This window comes from Eptesicus fuscus, chromosome 8, assembly GCF_027574615.1.
Source record: "Eptesicus fuscus isolate TK198812 chromosome 8, DD_ASM_mEF_20220401, whole genome shotgun sequence".
Classification (NCBI taxonomy): Eukaryota; Metazoa; Chordata; class Mammalia; order Chiroptera; family Vespertilionidae; genus Eptesicus; species Eptesicus fuscus.
The window spans coordinates 104,581,651-104,600,296 of NC_072480.1; the positions used below are offsets into that span (position 1 = coordinate 104,581,651).

Consider the following 18,646-nt stretch of genomic DNA (forward strand, 5'->3'; position numbering starts at 1 on the left):
ATGCACCTTGAAAGGAACTGTGGGCGGGGAGGCTGTGGTGGGTACAGGGGGGTGTCTCAGCCCATTCTTCCTGCCCCTGCCGGGCACCTCCTGCTGGGGACTCTGGTCCCCTGTCTACTCGAAGCCCAGCTCCTGCCCCCACCACTCCCAGGAGCTGAGGACACCGACATCACTCTCACCTGCTGATGGCATGCAGCGACAGGGGCCGGCGCCTGCAGTGGGGGGAGCGGGGCTGGCGCTATCAGTGGGTGGGATTGGTGACTGCTGCCCTGATAGCCCCTCAGGAGCAGGGGGAGGTGGAGAAGCCCTGATGGGCAATAGAGGCCGGCTGCTGCCGCTTGCACCCGCTGATGGCGCTATGCAATCAGGGCCCGTGCCGGGTGCTGCAGCGGGTGTGAGCGGCAACTCCAGCTATCAGAAGTTTCAAGCAGGGCCGGTGCCACAGCAGTTTGGAGTGCAGGGCAGGATCACAGTGGGCTGGAGCAAAGAATTGTCTTTATATACCAGAGGCTCACCCTGATGACAGCGACCGATGCCCACTTTGGTTGGTGCCCCCGCTCACCTAGTCCACCTTTGAATCTCAGCTGATGCCCGCCATGTTCTGCTTGTGCCCCCTGTTGATCAGTGCATGTAATAGCGACTGGTTGTTTGGTTGTTCTGCCATTTGGTCTATTTGCATATTAGGGTTTTATATAAAGAGTTAGAGGCCTGGTGCATGAAAATTCATGCACTGTAGGGGTGGGTCCTTCAGCCCAGCCTGCCCCCTCTCACAGTTCTGGAGCCCTCAGGGGCAGGAGGTAACCCAGTGATCAGGGGAAGGCAATGCCCCCATCACACCTCTGCTGCCACTACCGGCAGCGCAAGCCTCTGCCAGCCCTGGGAACCTGAGCCTTGGGCTGCCCTGGGTGGCTGGACAGCAACCATCCAAGGCTTGTCTATGCCTCGGGCTGGCCCTGGGCACCAGGGAAGCTGAGGGGACGGGTCACCACCATCTTGTGGCTGTGAGCACCGCCATGTTCAAGTGCATGACAGTCAATTAGCATATTCCTTCCTTATTGGCTATGGGTGTGGTGTGTTGTGTTGTAAATCAATGAGCGAGATGTAAGACCCCTTAATGATCTAATTGATTAGGAGTCATTTATTGGCTTTGGCCCAGAGGGAGGTGTCTCTTCCAAATCTCTGAGCAACACATACAGGAAGTTTCCCGTATTTATACGTTGGAGCCTCTTTGTTTGCAGATATTTCAAAAGGCTCTGTGTGAGTTATAGTTACAGACAGTTGTAACCTTGAATACATTAATGAGTTAGTACTTGACATGAGAATATGAGAATTATTATCAGTATCTATCTACATAAAGAGGTAATATGCAAATTAGGCCGGGACTCCGTAATGGGTCATGACCATACAGGAGGAGGTTGCGCTCTGAGGTGAGGCCCAGAGCGGAGACAGAGACAGAGGCAGGGGGGCCTGACCAAGCTGGCAGGGTGCCTCCCTGTGGCCCCGGAGAAAACACAGGCAGGGGACCGGGGGACACTGGGAGTCAGGCTCGGGTCCCAGCCCCCACGGGGTGCCTCCTTGTTCGGCGTTAGGCGGGGCACCTCCTCGTGCAATGTCAATCCTGCGCTGGGCCTCTAGTTAGTCTATATTAGTCTATTACCTTGGATGGCTAGGTTGCAAGGTCAGACAGTTAAGTTTATCTTTTTCTATTATTTGAACTAAAAACAAAGTCATTTTATAGAATAAGAGACTGCCTTAAAGTGACAGAGTTCACAATGGCAGAGTTCACAGGAGTAGGGACTATCTGACAATAGCAGAGAATTCAAACAGCAGTTTTTTATGCAAGATGGAGGTTACTATGCTTCAGGAGCCTCCGTCTTTGTGAGGGTGTGATGGTCAATTAGCATATTCCCTCTTTATTAGATAGGATGTGCAAAGCCCAAGGACACACAATAGTGCAGGGAAGGCTGGGAAGGGGACGAATAGGGTGGGGGGGTCAATGGGCGGAGAAAGGGTCGCCCTGCCCCCCCACCTGGTCCTGGTGCCCAGCACAGAGGGCCTCGCTGCCCAGAAGCCACCTGTGACTTGAGGGTGAACTTCTCCTTCACAGCCAACCTGGCAGGACCTCAAGAACCCACCTGTCCCACACTAAGGTCACCCCTCTAATCCGGTCATTCTTTCTTCCTTCCCTGTTCTCCCAGACTGGCTGTGCCCAGTCCTGCCCTTCTTGGCCCCCACCTGTCCTCCCTCTGCCTCCTGCATTCAGAGGAGGGTCCCTGGACCAGGACACAGAGGCCTCAGCCCCATCCAGCCCGGCCCACCAACAGGCAGCTTCCCACTGTTGCACCTCAGAGTCCTGGTCTGGAAAGTGGAGCCTGGGGGTAATGGGTTCCCGGCCTCACCCCACAGGCTCAGGGGATGCTCAATGAGATGTGGGATAATCTGAGGGCTTTTAGGGCGCACCCAGAAGTAATGGGCGGCGACGTACCGGGATGTTTTCTTCCAGCCAGAGTGGGAACCACTTTTTCATTGTTGTAACCCTACACCTGGCAGGAGCCCTGGCACAGACGGACCCTTCAGCTCCAGGAGCAATTGGAACCAGGGGAGGAGGATGCATTTCAAAGAAACAAGAAGCCACTGCATTTCCATTATGTCCCAGCTAGGATCCCAGTTCCTCTGAACTCAAGGACTAGGAGTTCTGATATGAAGGAAATAAAAAGATGAGTAACTCTCATTCCAGGCAGAGGCACAGGAGCACCATGAGAGAAGAAAAGTACAGTAAAGCCTGGCCTGTGTGGCTCAGTGGTTGAGCTTTGACCTGTGTACCAGGAGGTCAGGGTGTGATTTCATGTCAGGGCACATGCCCAGGGTTGGAAGATCCATCTGCAGTAGGGGGCGTGCAGGAGGTAGCTGATCAATGATAATCTCTCAACAGTGATGTTCTCTCTCTCTGTCACTCCACCTTCCTCTCTGAATTTAATAAAAGTATTTTTAAAAATAATAATAAATTTTTAAAAATACAATTAATTCACGATTTTTTGTCTAAACACATCCCCAAGGACACACAATAGTGCAGGGAAGGCTGGGAAGGGGACGAATAGGGTGGGGGGGGGTCAATGGGCGGAGAAAGGGTCTCCCTGCCCCCCCACCTGGTCCTGGTGCCCAGCACAGATGGCCTCGCTGCCCAGAAGCCACCTGTGACTTGAGGGTGAACTTCTCCTTCACAGCCAACCTGGAGGGACCTCAAGAACCCACCTGTCCCACACTAAGGTCACCCCTCTAATCCGGTCATTCTTTCTTCCTTCCCTGTTCTCCCTGGCCCGCCCCACCTCCCAGACTGGCTGTGCCCAGTCCTGCCCTTCTTGGCCCCCACCTGTCCTCCCTCTGCCTCCTGCATTCAGAGGAGGGGCCCCTTCCTCTGTTAAATGGGGGGAGCGGACCCGGAGTGCAGAGCTGCTTTGTGAGTGAACGTGGTGATGGCGCTGTGGGCTCGGGGCTTGGAGATGCACCTTGCCCAAGGGATCACAGCAACCTCCCTGGCAGGGACGCCTTCGCAACGCGGACACGCCTGCATCCCAGGCGATCTTGCTGGAGAAGCGCCATCTCACAGGTGAGGCCCCCAGGTGGGCGCCACAGCCGGCGCGGGCCCACGGCCAGTCACCCACAGGTGAGGCCAGCGTCCAGGCCTCCACTCTCTGGCCAATGTATTTGGAAGGCTTTCCATCAGTGCTGAGCCTGGCACCAAAAGGTAAACCAAACAAAGAAAACAGAGGCCAGTACCGACTTGAGCTGAGTGCTCAGCATGGCATGCACACACCAACTCCTCCTGCAGGCTGTCCCTTCTCGGGAAGAGGCCCACATTTTGGGAGACAAGGTCTTCCCAGAAACCAAATGCCAGAGGGAGACTCAAGGTCCCTGAGGTGCTTCTCGGTGGCAGAGAGGCTGGTCCCCCAGGCTCATGTCCACCCCATCGCTTAACGCCCAGGTGCTCCGGACAACATCTGCCAATGCCTCAGCACTCCCTGTGGCTGGCTTGCTGAGGAGCAGGGGGAGAAGGGAGCCAGCCCAGGCCAGGGACGTCCCCTGGTGCTGCTAGGACCTGCTCAGCTCCAGTGGGGCTACCTCTGCCTCCCGCCCCTGGGTGCACAGCTGGGATGACTTGCCGAGCGTCTTCTGAGCATCTGGTCTGCATCATTGGTCAACAGAGTGAATCTGTGTAATCAATACTTTCATACAATATATGTTTTTAAAAAGGATCTTTCACTGCTTTCCATTGTCCCTGGAATAAGATTCCAAATTCTACACAGGGCTCCCGGGCATGGAGACAGAGCCCTTCCTACCTGCCATGCTCATCTCTCCCAGCACCCCCATCCCGCAGCCTGAGCTGTAATGCACACTGTCCATCCTGTAAATGGAGCACTGGATTGGTCCTCTCCCACTGAGTGCTCTCTTCTCTCTCTCTCTCTCTCTCTCTCTCTCTCTCTCTCTGTCTTTTTTTCTCTCTCTCTCTCCCCTTCCCGCTCCCACCTTTGCTGGACAACTACTGCTCATCTGTTACACATCAGCCTCAAAATCCCAAGCAATGAGTAGAGAACCTTGTCTCTGTGCATGTGCCCTCTTCCTGAGAGGGACCACCTGTGGGAGGAGTTGGTGTGCACATTCCTGGATTAGCTTACCCAGGTCTGGGTGGGTTGGGGAGGCAACCAATTGATGTGTCTTTCTCAACTCTCTCTCTCTCTCTCTCTCTCTCTCTCTCTCTCTCTCTCTCTCTCCCCCCTCTCTCCTCTCTCTCTCTCTCTGAGTGTGTGTGTGTCTCTCTCTGTCTCTCTCTAAAGAAAATCAATGAATAATAGCCTCTGGTGAGGATTAACAAAAACAAACAAAACTCCCTTCTGTGAAAAGCCAGGAGAGGGGAATGGGGGTGGGGGGAGGGAGATTGGAGGATTGGATAATAGAGGGTAGGGGGCTGGCCCCAGCCCAGCTCTGAGATCAGGCTTGTCCCCACTCGGGGTGCATCCCCTGTGGGATGTAGTGGGATGCACCCAGAACCACCCAGGAAAGAGTCTGGCCCAAAGTCTGGCTAAACCTAAACATACTGAGTCTCTAGGTCTAACACTTACAGGAAATACAGAAGTTACAGGAACACTGTGACTGAGCTCCAGGGCCCGTGTGACAGGGACGCAATCTGTCAAACCCAGAATGGGAGACGTTCTCTGGAACAGGAGTCCTGTCCCTCGTCCGTCCCAAGCAGAGGGAACTGAGAGAGCAAGTCACAGAGAAGGAGAGAGGGACCAAGCAACCCCACAGGCCATGTGGGGACCCTGTGCTGACAAGGCCCCTTACAAACAGCAGTGTCTGAGCCAGTGGGAAGGGGTTAATGTGCCCTGGGCAGCAGCAGGGCGCAGGAGGGACCCTGTCAGGGTGACTCGATGGGGCAGGGGCTGGAGGAGAAGGGACCCCATGGGTGGAAGCTGCACATTGCAGTGTGACAGGTGAAATACCTGCTGTCTTGTCAGCTAAGTGATCCGTGACTGAGCTCCAGGGCCCGTGTGATGGCGACTTCCCTATTCAGCCTTGAAATATGATTCAGCCTCGGAAAAGAGAAATTCCGACCTATGCTAAACACGGATCTGCCAAGAGGAACCAGGCGCAGTGTAATAAGCCTGGCACAGAAGCACACATGCTGTAGGATTCCACACTGAAAACATTCTTGCAGTCATCAAATTCAGAGACAGAACGTGTAATGGTGGTGGTCAGGGGCTGGGCGAGGGGGAGTGAGTGTTTAATAAGCACAGAGTTGCTCATTGGAAGATGGAAAGTTCTGGAGATGGACAGTGGTGAAGGCTGCAACAATGTGAATGCCCTCCATGCCACTGGCTGCACATTTCAAGACGGTTAAATCAGTGGATTTAGTTCAGTCTATCTGACTGCAACGGACATTGAGCCAATGACATGGAAAGACTTCCCAATGCGAAGGAGAAGTCCCTTTGTGAACAGACCTCCAGGCACAGATGCTGCACATGGGGCCAGAACAATGTCCTGGGGCACCAACCCAGCTCAGCTGCCTGCCACTCACGAGCCAGTACTCAAGGGACAGGGTGTGATGGAGCAAAGCAGGTTTATTCAAGAGCCAGCAGCTTGAGAAGATGGGGGACCCTCAGCACAAAGCTCATCTTTACTTCTTGTTTTTCAATCCTCACCCCAGGACATGTTTCCATTGATTCTAGAGAGATAGAGAAACATCCATCAGCCACCTCCCACATACACCCCGACCAGGAATGGAAACTGTCACCCAGGGATGTGCCCGGCCTGGGAATCAGACCAGAACCTTAGGAGCACAGGACCAGGCTGCAAGCAGCTGAGCCACCGGCCAGGGCACAAGGACCATCCTAACACGTGAGGGCAGCAGGGGTGTACGAGCGGGAAGAGGAAGGCAGAACCAGGGGAAGCACAGGGTGCTGTGTGCCAGTCAGCACCGTCTGCTCCGGTAAACACCGGGGACCCGGTCCAGGAGGCTCTGGCTTTCCTCCAAGGTGGTCAACTCCCCTGGAGCCCAAACGCCTGCAGGCTGAGTCGGCCTCCTTTGAGGTTGGCTCCTGCAGTCCTTTAGGCCCGTGATTGTCAACCTTTTCATCTCACGGCACACAGGAACCACTCAGCCTCTGCAGCACACCAAAACATACATATTGGGCAATCTGACAAAAATAGGCATAGTTTAATTCATGGGCAGCAGACAGCTATTGCTGTGATGGTGGCTGTGATGGTTTTACTGGACAATGGAAGGGAAAGGAGGTCAGTGCCCCTGGCTAAAAAGTCAGCATTGGCTGAAACCGGTTTTGCTCAGTGGATAGAGCATTGGTCTTTGGACTGAAAGGTCCCAGGTTCGATTCCCATCAAGGGCATGTACCTTGGTTGCAGACACATCCCCAGTAGGGGGTGTGCAGGAGGCAGCTGATCGATGTTTCTCTCTCATCGATGTTTCTAACTCTATACCCCTCTCCCTTCCTCCCTGTTAAAAAATCAATAAAATATATTTTAAAAATATGAGTCAGCATTGCATGTTTTAAGAATTTGTGCAGCCACGCCAGTTGAAAATCATTGCTTGAAGCAGCAGGCTGTTTATCTGTAGCTACATATGAATTTTCAAGTCATTCTTTTACTTTTAAAAATATTTTTATTGATTTCAGAGAGGGAGAGATAGAAACATCAATGATGAGAGAAAATCATTGATCTCCTTCCTCCTAAAAGGCCCCTACTGGGGATCTAGCCCACAAACTTGGCATATGCCCTGACCGAGAATCAAACAGTGACTTTCTGTGTCATGGGTTGAAGACATTGGACCTACTTCTAAGCGTGTAGGTTTGATAATGAAAAGAGGCAACTGTGCGGTGGGGGTGATGGGCTTTGACATGGGCCCAGCCCTGCTCATCACCTTCGGCCTGAGCTTGCAGCCTGAGCAGCCTGGCCTGTCTGGCTTCTAACCTGGCTTCCTCACCTCCTCAGAAAGGAGACACAGGGTTCATGTGGGTCCGAAGAAGCCATGCTTTGAAAAAAGCTTTTCTTGTGGGAAAACAACGCTTACAAGTAGTTCCGGTGGATTTGTCTCCCCCGTGGCTCCAGCTCAGATGCAACACCTGGCCGTCGCTCTGTAGCAGTTGGCAACTTCCTCAGTATGTTCCGGGCAGTGGTAGAGGTAGCAGCTCCCCCCAAGGTGGGCGCACTTGGGACTCCTAGGGATCAGACTCGCGAGGAGGCCAGCACCTGTGAGGAGGCAAAGAAGACACGTCAGGCTCCTGGCTCACAGCCAACGTGACTGCAGGACACTTGGTGACACAGGACACACAGCCCTTCCCAGAGCACTGCAGACGGTGCCCTCCCAGGAACTGCACCCCCACTGACCTCTGGGGCTGCTCATGCAAAGAACTGTGCCCTCTGCCTTAGGTCTATGCCAGCTGCCTGAGGTCTGTGCCCTCTGTCCGAGGTCTATGCCAGCTGCCTGAGGTCTGTGCCCTCTGTCCGAGGTCTATGCCAGCTGCCTGAGGTCTGTGCCCTCCGTCTGAGGTCTATGCCAGCTGCCTGAGGTCTGTGCCCTCCGTCTGAGGTCTATGCCAGCTGCCTGAGGTCTGTGCCCTCTGCCTGAGGTTGGTGCCCACTGAGGCCAAACCAAAGCTGAGAATGAGCAGCAGGGCTGTAAGTGGGGTTTCCTTCTGCCCAGAGAGCTGTGCAGAGCACCCAGTTGGTCCCCAAATAAGGTTCCTCAGCTTCAACCTGTCACCAGAAGACACCTGCTGTGTTCCAGCTCCCTTCACCTGCTCCCCAGACCCAGGCAGAGTGCCCACTGGTCCCCAGCTCACCTGGGCCCACCTGGGCGAAGAGCAGGCAGAGAGGCAGCAGCAGGATGTGGAAGAGCCTCATGCTGGCTGCCAGGCTGGGCGAGGGCAGGAGGAGGAGGAGGCTTGCAGGTGGAGCCACAGGCTTCCAGAGGCCAATGTGCCTCCCTATTTATAGGGGAGAGGGTTGTGCAACCTCAGGGACGGATCTGCGGGGCGTGACTCAGTCAGGGAAATGCTCACAAGCAGCCCCTCCTGTGGTTCACCTGTGTCTGTGGGTCAGGTGGACACACTCCTGGGCAGCTGAGGAGTGAGCTCTGGCCCGGAACCCTGAGTTGGCGCCTCCGCTGATCTATCGCCCCTTCTCCACCTTCCCACCAGGCTGGGAGTTCTGATGGGGTCCTGGAGAAGTTCTGGAGAAGTGGCTCATGCCCAGGCCCCTGAGTGGGAATGGCTCAGAGGGCCGGTGACAAGGGGTCTGGGGCAGCAGAGACCAGCCAGCCAGCTGCCAGCAAGCCGGCCTGGGAGTCCCCTCCTCCCAGGAAAAGCCGAGCAGGTGTTTCATGGAACCTGAGGAAGCAGTTTCACCAGGGAAGGCTGCTCTCCCTCCCTCGCTTCTGCAGGAACTTTCTCCTCAATTGGCCAACACTTTCCTTCCTTCCTTTTTTCCTTCCTTTTTTCATTCTTTATTTCTCTCTTTTTTCTTCTCTCTTTCTTCCTTTCTTTTTGAAAAATATATTATTTTAAATATATATATATATATATATATATATATATATATATATATTTATTTAAGAATAAACATATTTAGATTTCATAGAGGGAGAGATAGAAACATCAATGATGAGAGAGAATCATTGATCATCTGCCTCCAGCACGCTCCACACTGGGGATCCAGCACACAACCAGGGCATGTGCCCTGACCGTGAATCGAACCCTCAACTCCTGGTTCATGGGTCTATGCTCAACCACCGAGCCAAGCCGGCCGGGCAGGAATCATGAATTAAAATGTCACTGAGCAGACCAAAGCCTGGGAGAACCCTGAATACTCTTTCCTGCCCTGAGACTACATGGGAAACCTGCAGCCAATACTTGGAATCGTCCTATTTCCCTGGTTTATCTCCCTTTTCTCCCCCAGGTTCCCATCTATGTTCATGCTCTGGGCTCGCTGCCCCTCTTCCTCTGCTTTTCCTGCCCTTTCTACCTCAGGGCTGCTTCCTGGGCCTGGGGACCCTCTCCTGTGGCTCAGGGGCAGGTCTGTGAGTTCGTTCAGGCCTGTGAACCTGTCTTGACCTCCCAGTGACATTCTCCCCCCTTGGCCTTTACTGCAGTTTTTACTTCTCGGTGCTCCTGTGCCTCTGCCTGGAATGAGAGTTACTCATCTTTTTATCTCCTTCGTATCAGAACGCTTAGTCCTTGAGTTCAGACGAGCCCATCCTAGTAAGGACTTAATGGAAGCCCAGTGGCTGCTTGTTTCTTTGAAATGCATCCTCCTCCCCTGGTTCAGGTTGCTCCTGGAGCTGAAGGGTAGGTCTGTGCCAGGGCTCCTGCCGGGTGTAGGGTTACAACAATGAACAAGTGGTTCCAACTCTGGCTGGAAGGAAAACATCCCGGTAAGTCACTGCCCATTATTTCTGGATGCCCCCTAACAGCCCTCAGCCATCCCATGTCTCATTGACCATCCCCTGAGCCTGTGGGGTGAGGCTGGGAGCCCCATTTCCCCCAGGCCCCACTTTCCAATGAGGACGCTGAGGTGCAACAGTGGGAGGCGGCCTGTTTGTGGGGTGGGCTGGGCTGGATGGGGCTGAGGCCTCTGTGTCATAGTCCAGGGACCCTCCCCTGAGTGCAGGAGGCAGAGAGAGGACAGGTGGTGGCCAAATAGGGAAGGTCTGGGCACAGCCAATGGGGTGAAGGCACCAGGGAGAACAGGGAGGGAAGAAAGAATGGACTGGTTAAAGGGGTGTCCTTAGTGTGGGACAAGTGGGTTCTTGAGGTCCCGCCAGGTTGGCTGTGAAGGAAAAGTTCACCCTCAAGTCACAGGTGGCTTCTGGGCAGCGAGGCCCTCTGTGCTGGGCACCAGGACCAAGTTGGGGCAGGGTGACCTCTTCTCCGCCCATTGACCCTCCCCATTCCTCCCCTTCCTATCCTTCTCTGCACTATCGTGTGTCCATGCGCTTTGCACATATGCATATAAGTTCTGTGGTTCATCTCTTCCTGCAGACAATCTCCAGTCTAAATGAGGAAACTGATGAGCAGGGTCTGGAGGGACTCCCACCCACACAAGGAGCCAGTCTAGGCCATTTCCCTGATTAAGGGCAGCTGAGGTGACGGTGCCTTCCTCCAGGCAGCCCTCCAGCTTTCTTTTAGTTCTCAGAGTCTGTGCTTCCAGAAAAAGCTAGACAGACTGGATACACCCCTTCCTGGGTCTTGCCACCTCCAGCCAAGCCAAGCCCACCTTCCCGGCCAGCCCACACCTGTGTGGGTTCATCAGTTGAGGGCATTGACGTGTCCAGAGCCGGGATCTGGGGCTGATGGGGAGACTTAACACCATTGGCTCGGAGGCAGGGATTCCGTCCTCAGCACTTTTCACACCTGGGACTGTGGAGTGACCCTGAGAGGAGTCCAGGTGAGGGGTGCAGGGCTGGAAGGTGGGTGCCAGGAGGTCCGGTCATGTTCAATGTCCTGCATAATGGGCGTCAGGCTGTCTGGACAGGTGAGTCCTTCGGGGCTAATAGCAGGGCCACCTGGAGATGGGGTGCAGGTGTGGGAACTGATGGGAATCAGGCGCTGACGCAGGGCTGGAAAGTTCAAGGCTCCATGCTCCCAGGCTGGTTACAAGAAGCGCAGAACCATGGCCTCCTGCAGCGACCTTCATCGCGTCAATGATTTTAGCAGCTTGCTCCTGTGTGCAGTTTGTACATTCTCTATCTTCACTCCCTCCTGATCTCCCCCTTTGACCAGGAAGTTTCTTTCAAAATAAAATCATGGGTCAAACAAGACACTTAAATATATATATATATATATTGATTTCAGAGAGGAAGGGAGAAGGAGAGAGATAGAAATGTCAACGATGATCCAGTGCCTCCTGCACGCCCAACACTGGGGATGGAGCATGCATCCAGGGCATGTGCCCAGACCAGGAATTGAACCGTGACCTCCTGGTTCATACATACGTCAACACGCAACCACTGAACAGGCAGCTGGGCCAAACTAAACATTTTAATGTCCCTGGTTGCTGGGGTGGCAACACCTGACCTGGGCCCATTGTGTCCCTCAAGAAGAGATATGGGCTAGAGATTCCTCTCCATACAGCGTTTCTAGAGCCAGCTCAATATTTGTGTGAACCTCTGGGCGGAAAGTCTTCGGACAGGGCCAGCTGAGCCGTGATTGCTCTGCATCCGTGTCAGAAGCAGTCTCACTCCTGCCCAGTTAGACCTCAGCTCTCGGTTCGGGAGTTGGGGACGCAGGTGCTGCCAGGGGAGGCCTGGGAGCAAGCAGGCTGGCATTCAGTGAGAGGTGTTGCTATGGATACTAGGGAATGAGAGGAAGTCAGGGCACAGTGCAGTCCAGGCAGAAACCAAACCTCAATCAGCACCGCACAGTCCGAGGGGCCGTGGGCGTGGTGGGGGCTTGCCCTCATCAGAGCGACCACCGGGATCCTAATGCATGAGGAGGTGTTCCTCTGACTCACTCAGCACACGTCCCAGAGCTGTGTGTGGGTCCGGCTGTGCTGTGCGGGCAGTCAGCCCTGAGAGCCAAAACCTGCAGGTGGCCGGGGCGGGAACAAGCCTGGCCCCAGGGGGACATGAGGCCAGGAGGTGTGTGCACCGGGTTCCCTCTGCTGCTGAGTGAGGTCAACAACCAGGTGTCACCAATCAACCCACCAGGTCACACAGAGTGAGACAGAGGAGCTGCCGGACACAGGGCAGACGGTGTTCACGGGGAGCGTTTCTGTGTTAACGAACATGCCCCACGTGGCTCTTAACTAGCCAGACACACCTTTGAGTTGCTGGAAAGCGTATTCTTTAAGGTGCTAGAGCCTTGGGAATGTCTGAGTATCGCCGGCTTCTCTTTCATTGGCCCCAAGATGCCTATTGAGTGTGTAGAGAGCCTCCCTGTGGGGACCCCGTGAGCAGGAGGGGGTGGCTGTCCGTGGCCCCTGCACCACACGCCTGTGCCCTTCATGTGTGGGTTTGTGGGAAGCCCGTGTGTACTTGGGGAGGTGCTAGTGATGTGGAGGCCATACCTCTGGGGCGACGAGGAGGCCTCTCTGCCTCCAGGTGAGTATCCAGGTGTCCCCACCCTCAGGGACATGGCTGTGGTCTGGGCTGAGTCAGGCGGGGGACACGCCTCCCTGTCCTCCCAATTCCCTCCAGCTTTGCCTGGTATAGTCCATGTATGTTAGTAGCTGTGTCTTTCTGATTCACCTTGGATAAATGGAGGGTGGTGTTGGTGATGGCCAATGGAGGAGAAAGTTCATGTAGAAGCGAGGGAGGGAGAGCAGCCTTCCCTGGTAAAACTGCTTCCTCAGGTTCCATGAAACAGCCTCTCGTCTTTTCCCCTGAGGAGGGCACTCCCAGGCCGGCTTACTGGCAGCAAGCTGGCTGGTCTCTGCTGCCCGAGACCCCTTGTAACAGGCATCTGAGCCATTCCCACCCAGGTGCCTGGGCATGAGCCTCTTCTCCAGAACTTCTCCAGAACCCCATCAGAACTCCCAGCCTGGCAGGGAGTGGGGTAACAGACAGATAGAGCAGCGGAGGCGCCAGCCTAGGGCTCCGGGCCAGCGCTCACCCCCCAGCTGGATGGAAGTGTGTCCACCTGACACGCAGACACAGGTGAACCACAGGAGGGGCTGCTTGTGAGCATTTCCCTGACTGAGTCACGCCCCGCAGATCCGTCCCTGAGGTTGCACAACCCTCTCCCCTATAAATAGGGAGGCACATTGGCCTCTGGAAGCCTGTGGCTCCACCTGCAAGCCTCCTCCTCCTCCTGCCCTCGCCCAGCCTGGCAGCCAGCATGAGGCTCTTCCACATCCTGCTGCTGCCTCTCTGCCTGCTCTTCGCCCAGGTGGGCCCAGGTGAGCTGGGGACGAGGGGCACTCTGCCCGGGTCTGGGGAGCAGGTGAAGGGAGCTGTGAGGAGAGCTGGAGACACTGTGCCCTGTCGAGTCCGTCATTTTGTCAGACAGATATGACGACTTGACTCCAGTAACGCTTCAGGGTGCCCATCTGGAAAGTGGGTTCAAAAGTTTTCTAATGCGGAGGTTTTAATGTGTGTGGTTGGAACCTGCTCGGTGCGGATTATTTCTTAAACAGACGTGAGTATTTGTGGAACAGAGCACGTGTGTTCTGGTGACTGGGTGAAGGAGAGGAACCTTATTTGGGGACCAACTGGGTGCTCTGCACAGCTCTCTGGGCAGAAAGAAAACCCACTTACAGCCCTGCTGCTCATCCTCAGCTTTGGTTTGGCTTCAGAGGGCACAGACCTCAGGCAGAGGGCACACACCTCAGGCAGCTGGCATAGACCTCAGACGGAGGGCACAGTTCTTTGTATGAGCAGCCCCAGAGGTCAGTGGGGGCACAGTTCCTGGGAGGGCACCGTCTCTGCAGTGCTCTGGGAAGAGCCGTGTGTCCTGTGTCACCAAGTGTCCTGCCGTCATGTTGGCTGTGAGCCAGGAGCCTGACGTGTCTTCTTTGCCTTCTCACAGATGCCTACCTTCTTGCGAGTCTGATCCCTAAGAGTCCTGAATGCGACAGCCTTGGGGGGACGTGCTACCTCTCCCACTGCCCGGAACGCACACAGGAAGATGGCAGCTGCTACAGAGCGAAGGGCAGGTGTTGCGTCTGAACTGGTGCCACGGGGGAGACAAATCCACCGGAACTACTTGTAAGCGTCGTTTTCCCACAAGGAAACCTTATTTTAAAGCATGGCTCCTTCGGACCCACATGAACCCTGTGTCTCCTTTCTGAGGAGGTGAGGAAAACCAGGTTAGAAGCCAGACAGGCCAGGCTGCTCAGGCTGCAAGCTCAGGACGAGGGTGGTGAGCAGGATGGGGCCACGGCAACCCCCAACCCCCATTTCATTACCAAACCAACACGCTTACAACTAGGTTTGGTGGCTTCAACCCATGACCCAGAAAGCCACCGTTTCATTCTCGGTCAGGGCAATGCCCAGTTTGTGGGCTAGATCTCCTGTAGGCTCCCTGCAGGGGCAGCAGATCAGTGATTCTCTCTCATCATTGATGTTTCTGTCTATCCCTCTCTGAAATCAATAAAAATATATTTTAAAAAGAAAGAATGACTTGCCAATTCAAATGTAGCTATGCATAAGGAACCTGCTGGCTTCAAGCAATGATATTCAACTGGTGTAGCCACACGAATTCTTAAAACATGCAATGCTGACTCTTTAGCCAGGGGCACTGACCTCCTTTCCCTTCGATTGTCCAGTAAAACCATCACAGCCACCATCACCGCAATAGCTGTCTGATGCCCATGAATTAAACTATGCCTATTTTTGTCAGATTGGCCCAATATGTATGTTTTGGTGTTCTGCAGAGGCTGAGTGGTTCGTGTGTGCCGTGAGATGAAAAGGTTGACAATCACGGGCCTAAAGGACTGCAGGAGCCAACCTCAAAGGAAGCTGACTCAGCCTGCAGGCGTTTCTGCTCCAGGGGAGTTGACCACCTTGGAGGAAAGCCAGAGCCTCCTGGACCGGGTCCCCGGTGTTTACCGGAGCAGACGGTGCTGACTGGCACACAGCACCCTGTGCTTCCCTGGTTCTGCCTTCCTCTTCCCGCTCGTACACCCCTGCTGCCCTCACGTGTTAGGATGGTCCTTGTGCCCTGGCCGGTGGCTCAGCTGCTTGCAGCCTGGTCCTGTGCTCCTAAGGTTCTGGTCTGAATCCCAGGCCGGGCATATCCCTGGGTGTCAGTTTCCATTCCTGATTGGGGTGCATATGGGAGGTGGCTGATGGCTGTTTCTCTCTCTCTCTCTAGAATCAATGGAAACATGTCCTGGGGTGAGGCTTGAAAAACAAGAAGTAAAGATGAGCTTTGTGCTGAGGGTCCCCCATCTTCTCAAGCTGCTGGCTCTTGAATAAACCTGCTTTGCTCCATCACACCCTGTCCCTTGAGTACTGGCTCGTGAGCGGCAGGCAGCTGAGCTGGGTTGATGCCCCAGGACATTGTTCTGTCCCCATGTGCAGCATCTGTGCCTGGAGGTCTGTTCACAAAGGGTCATCTCCTTCGCATTGGGAAGTCTTTCCATGTCATTGGCTCAATGTCTGTTGCAGTCAGACAGACGGAACAAAATCCATTGATTTAACCGTCTTGAAATGTGCAGCCAGTGGCATGGAGGGCATTCACATTGTTGCAGCCTTCACCACTGTCCATCTCCAGAACTTTCCATCTTTCAAAGAGAAACTCTGTGCTTATTAAATACTCACTCCCCTTCACCCGGACCCTGACCACCACCATTGCACCTTCTGTCTCTGAATTTGATGACTTCAAGAACATCTTCAGTGTGGAATCCTACTGCATTTGAGCTTCTGTGCTGGGCTTATTACACTTCGCCTGGTTTCTCTTGGCGAATCCATGTTGTAGCATGGGTTGGAATTTCCCTCTTTTCTGAGGCTGAACCACATTTCAAGGCTGAATAGGGAAATCGCCATCAAAAGGGACCCTGAGGCTCAGTCAAGGATCACTTAGCTGACAAGACAGCAGGTATTTCACCTGTCACTCCAATGCACAGCTTCCAGGCATGGGGTCCCTTCTCCTCCAGCCCCTGCCCCATCGAGTCACCCTGACAGGGTCCCTCCTGCGCCCTGCTGCTGCCCAGGGCACATTAACCCCTTCCCTGGCTCAGACACTGCTGTTTGCAAGGGGCCTTGTCAGCACAGGGTCTGCACTCGGCCCGCGGGGTTGCTTGGTCCCTCTCTCCTTCCCTGTGACTTGCTGTCTCTGTTCCCTCTGCTGTGGGATGGCCAAGGGACCAGGTCACCTGTCCCAGAGAACGTCTCCCATTCTGGGTTTGACCGATTGCATCCCTGAGCTGTAGTTTTACTGGTTCCTGTAACTTCTGTATTTCCTGTAAGTGTTAGACCTAGAGACTCGGTGAGTTTCAGGTTCAGCCAGACATTGGGCCAGACTCTTTCCTGGGTGGTCCTGGGTTCATCCGACTACATCCCACAGGGGATGCACCCAGAGTGGGGACAAGCCTGGTCTCAGAGCTGGGCTGGGGCCAGCACCCACCCTCTATTATTCAATCTCCCCCTCCCCCCTGCTTTTCTCAGAAGGGAGGTTTTTCTTTGTTTTTGTTAATCCTTACCAGAGTCTATTCTTCCATTGATTTTTTTTTTTTTAGAGAGAGTGTAAAGGAGTAAGAGAGAGAGAGACAGAGACAGAGAGAGACACAGAGAGAGAGAGAATGAGAGAGAGAGAGAAAGAGAGAGAGAGAGAGAGACATCAATTGGTTGCCTCCCCAGCCCACCCAGACCTGGACCAGCTAACCCAGGAACGTGTTGTCCTTGGTTGGGAATCGAACCCGAGACCCTTTGGTGTGAGGGCCGATGCTGATGAAAGGTGTTAAAGCAACCACTGAGCACTGTTTGTGGTTTGTGATGTCACTCAGGAGTTTCTAATTCCACCTCCGCTGCTTCCTCTATCAGCTGGGATGTTCTAGAAGGAAGGTGTGTCCTTCATCAGCTATTATTTATGGGGTTGGGGCATCCAGAAGTTGAGAGTGTGCCTGCAGTTTCCTCTCAAGACAGAGTGGTCCCCAGGATAGCTTAGCTTTTTAATTTTTCCCAATTAAAATTATGTTATTAAAATTGTTTTCAGCTACAGTTTACATCCAATATTATTCTGTATTTGTGTCAGGTGTACAGCATAGTGGTTAGACAAGCCTATCCTTTACCCTGTGTCCCCGATATTTCCAGCCTCGCCTTGCCCTGTCCCTAGGACCCCGTAGCTTTCCCAGGGGAGGGAGAGGCCATGGAGATCTCATGGGGTAGCTCAGTCACTGAGGCTCCCAGAGGGCAGGTAAACTGCCACCACCTGAACCAGCATTCCCTCTCTGCCTTCTGCCCCAACAGGGGGTGCTGTGTCTAAACTGATGAGGAGGGCGGGGTGAGGGCTTACATTTTTAAGACAGTGGAAGTTCTTCGTGTTTACGACCTAGCAGTGCAGAGGTGGTGCTGGGGGACTGTGGTGGGCCTCTTTGTTTGCAGATATTTCAAAAGGCTCTGTGTGAGTTATAGTTACAGACAGTTGTAACCTTGAATACATTAATGAGTTAGTACTTGGCAAAAGAATATGAGAATTATTATCAGTATATATATGAAGAGGTAATATGCAAATTAGGCTGGGACTTCATAATGGGTCATGACCATACAGGAGGAGGTTGTGCTCTGAGGTGAGGCCCAGAGCGGAGACAGAGACAGAGGCAGGGGGGCCTGACCAAGCTGGCAGGGTGCCTCCCTGTGGCCCCGGAGAAAACACAGGCAGGGGACCGGGGGACACTGGGAGTCAGGCTCGGGTCCCAGCCCCCACGGGGTGCCTCCTTGTTCGGCGTTAGGCGGGGCACCTCCTCGTGCAATGTCAATCCTGCGCTGGGCCTCTAGTTAGTCTATATTAGTCTATTACTTTGGATGGCTAGGTTGCAAGGTCAGACAGTTAAGTTTATCTTTTTCTATTATTTGAACTAAAAACAAAGTCATTTTATAGAATAAGAGACTGCCTTAAAGTGACAGAGTTCACAATGGCAGAGTTCACAGGAGTAGGGACTATCTGACAATAGCAGAGAATTCAAACAGCAGTTTTTTATGCAAGATGGAGGTTACTATGCTTCAGGAGCCTCCGTCTTTGTGAGGGTGTGATGGTCAATTAGCATATTCCCTCTTTATTAGATAGGATGTGCAAAGCCCAAGGACACACAATAGTGCAGGGAAGGCTGGGAAGGGGACGAATAGGGTGGGGGGGTCAATGGGCGGAGAAAGGGTCTCCCTGCCCCCCCACCTGGTCCTGGTGCCCAGCACAGAGGGCCTCGCTACCCAGAAGCCACCTGTGACTTGAGGGTGAACTTCTCCTTCACAGCCAACCTGGAGGGACCTCAAGAACCCACCTGTCCCACACTAAGGTCACCCCTCTAATCCGGTCATTCTTTCTTCCTTCCCTGTTCTCCCTGGCCTGCCCCACCTCCCAGACTGGCTGTGCCCAGTCCTGCCCTTCTTGGCCCCCACCTGTCCTCCCTCTGCCTCCTGCATTCAGAGGAGGGTCCCTGGACCAGGACACAGAGGCCTCAGCCCCATTCAGCCCGGCCCACC

At 54.1% G+C, this 18,646-nt stretch overlaps 1 protein-coding gene across 1 annotated transcript; it reads left to right on the forward strand.

The window, feature by feature from the left end:
- The first annotated feature begins 9,873 nt into the window (after positions 1-9,873).
- LOC129147104 (beta-defensin 1-like) lies at positions 9,874-14,644 on the forward strand. Its single transcript, XM_054720205.1, has 3 exons — positions 9,874-9,940; positions 13,261-13,404; positions 14,034-14,644. The coding sequence occupies exons 1-3, from the start codon at positions 9,898-9,900 to the stop codon at positions 14,171-14,173; spliced, it is 327 nt and encodes a 108-aa protein (XP_054576180.1). The 5' UTR covers positions 9,874-9,897; the 3' UTR covers positions 14,174-14,644.
- Positions 14,645-18,646: the final 4,002 nt, after the last annotated feature.

Bases quoted from the DNA above. Each gene is read 5' to 3' on its own strand.
- LOC129147104 (XM_054720205.1), top strand. From the start codon at position 9,898: ATGAACAAGTGGTTCCAACTCTGGCTGGAAGGAAAACATCCCG. The intron at 9,941-13,260 runs GTAAGTCACTGC...CCCTATAAATAG, and splicing joins GCTGGAAGGAAAACATCCCG to GGAGGCACATTGGCCTCTGG. The intron at 13,405-14,033 runs GTGAGCTGGGGA...GCCTTCTCACAG, and splicing joins CTTCGCCCAGGTGGGCCCAG to ATGCCTACCTTCTTGCGAGT.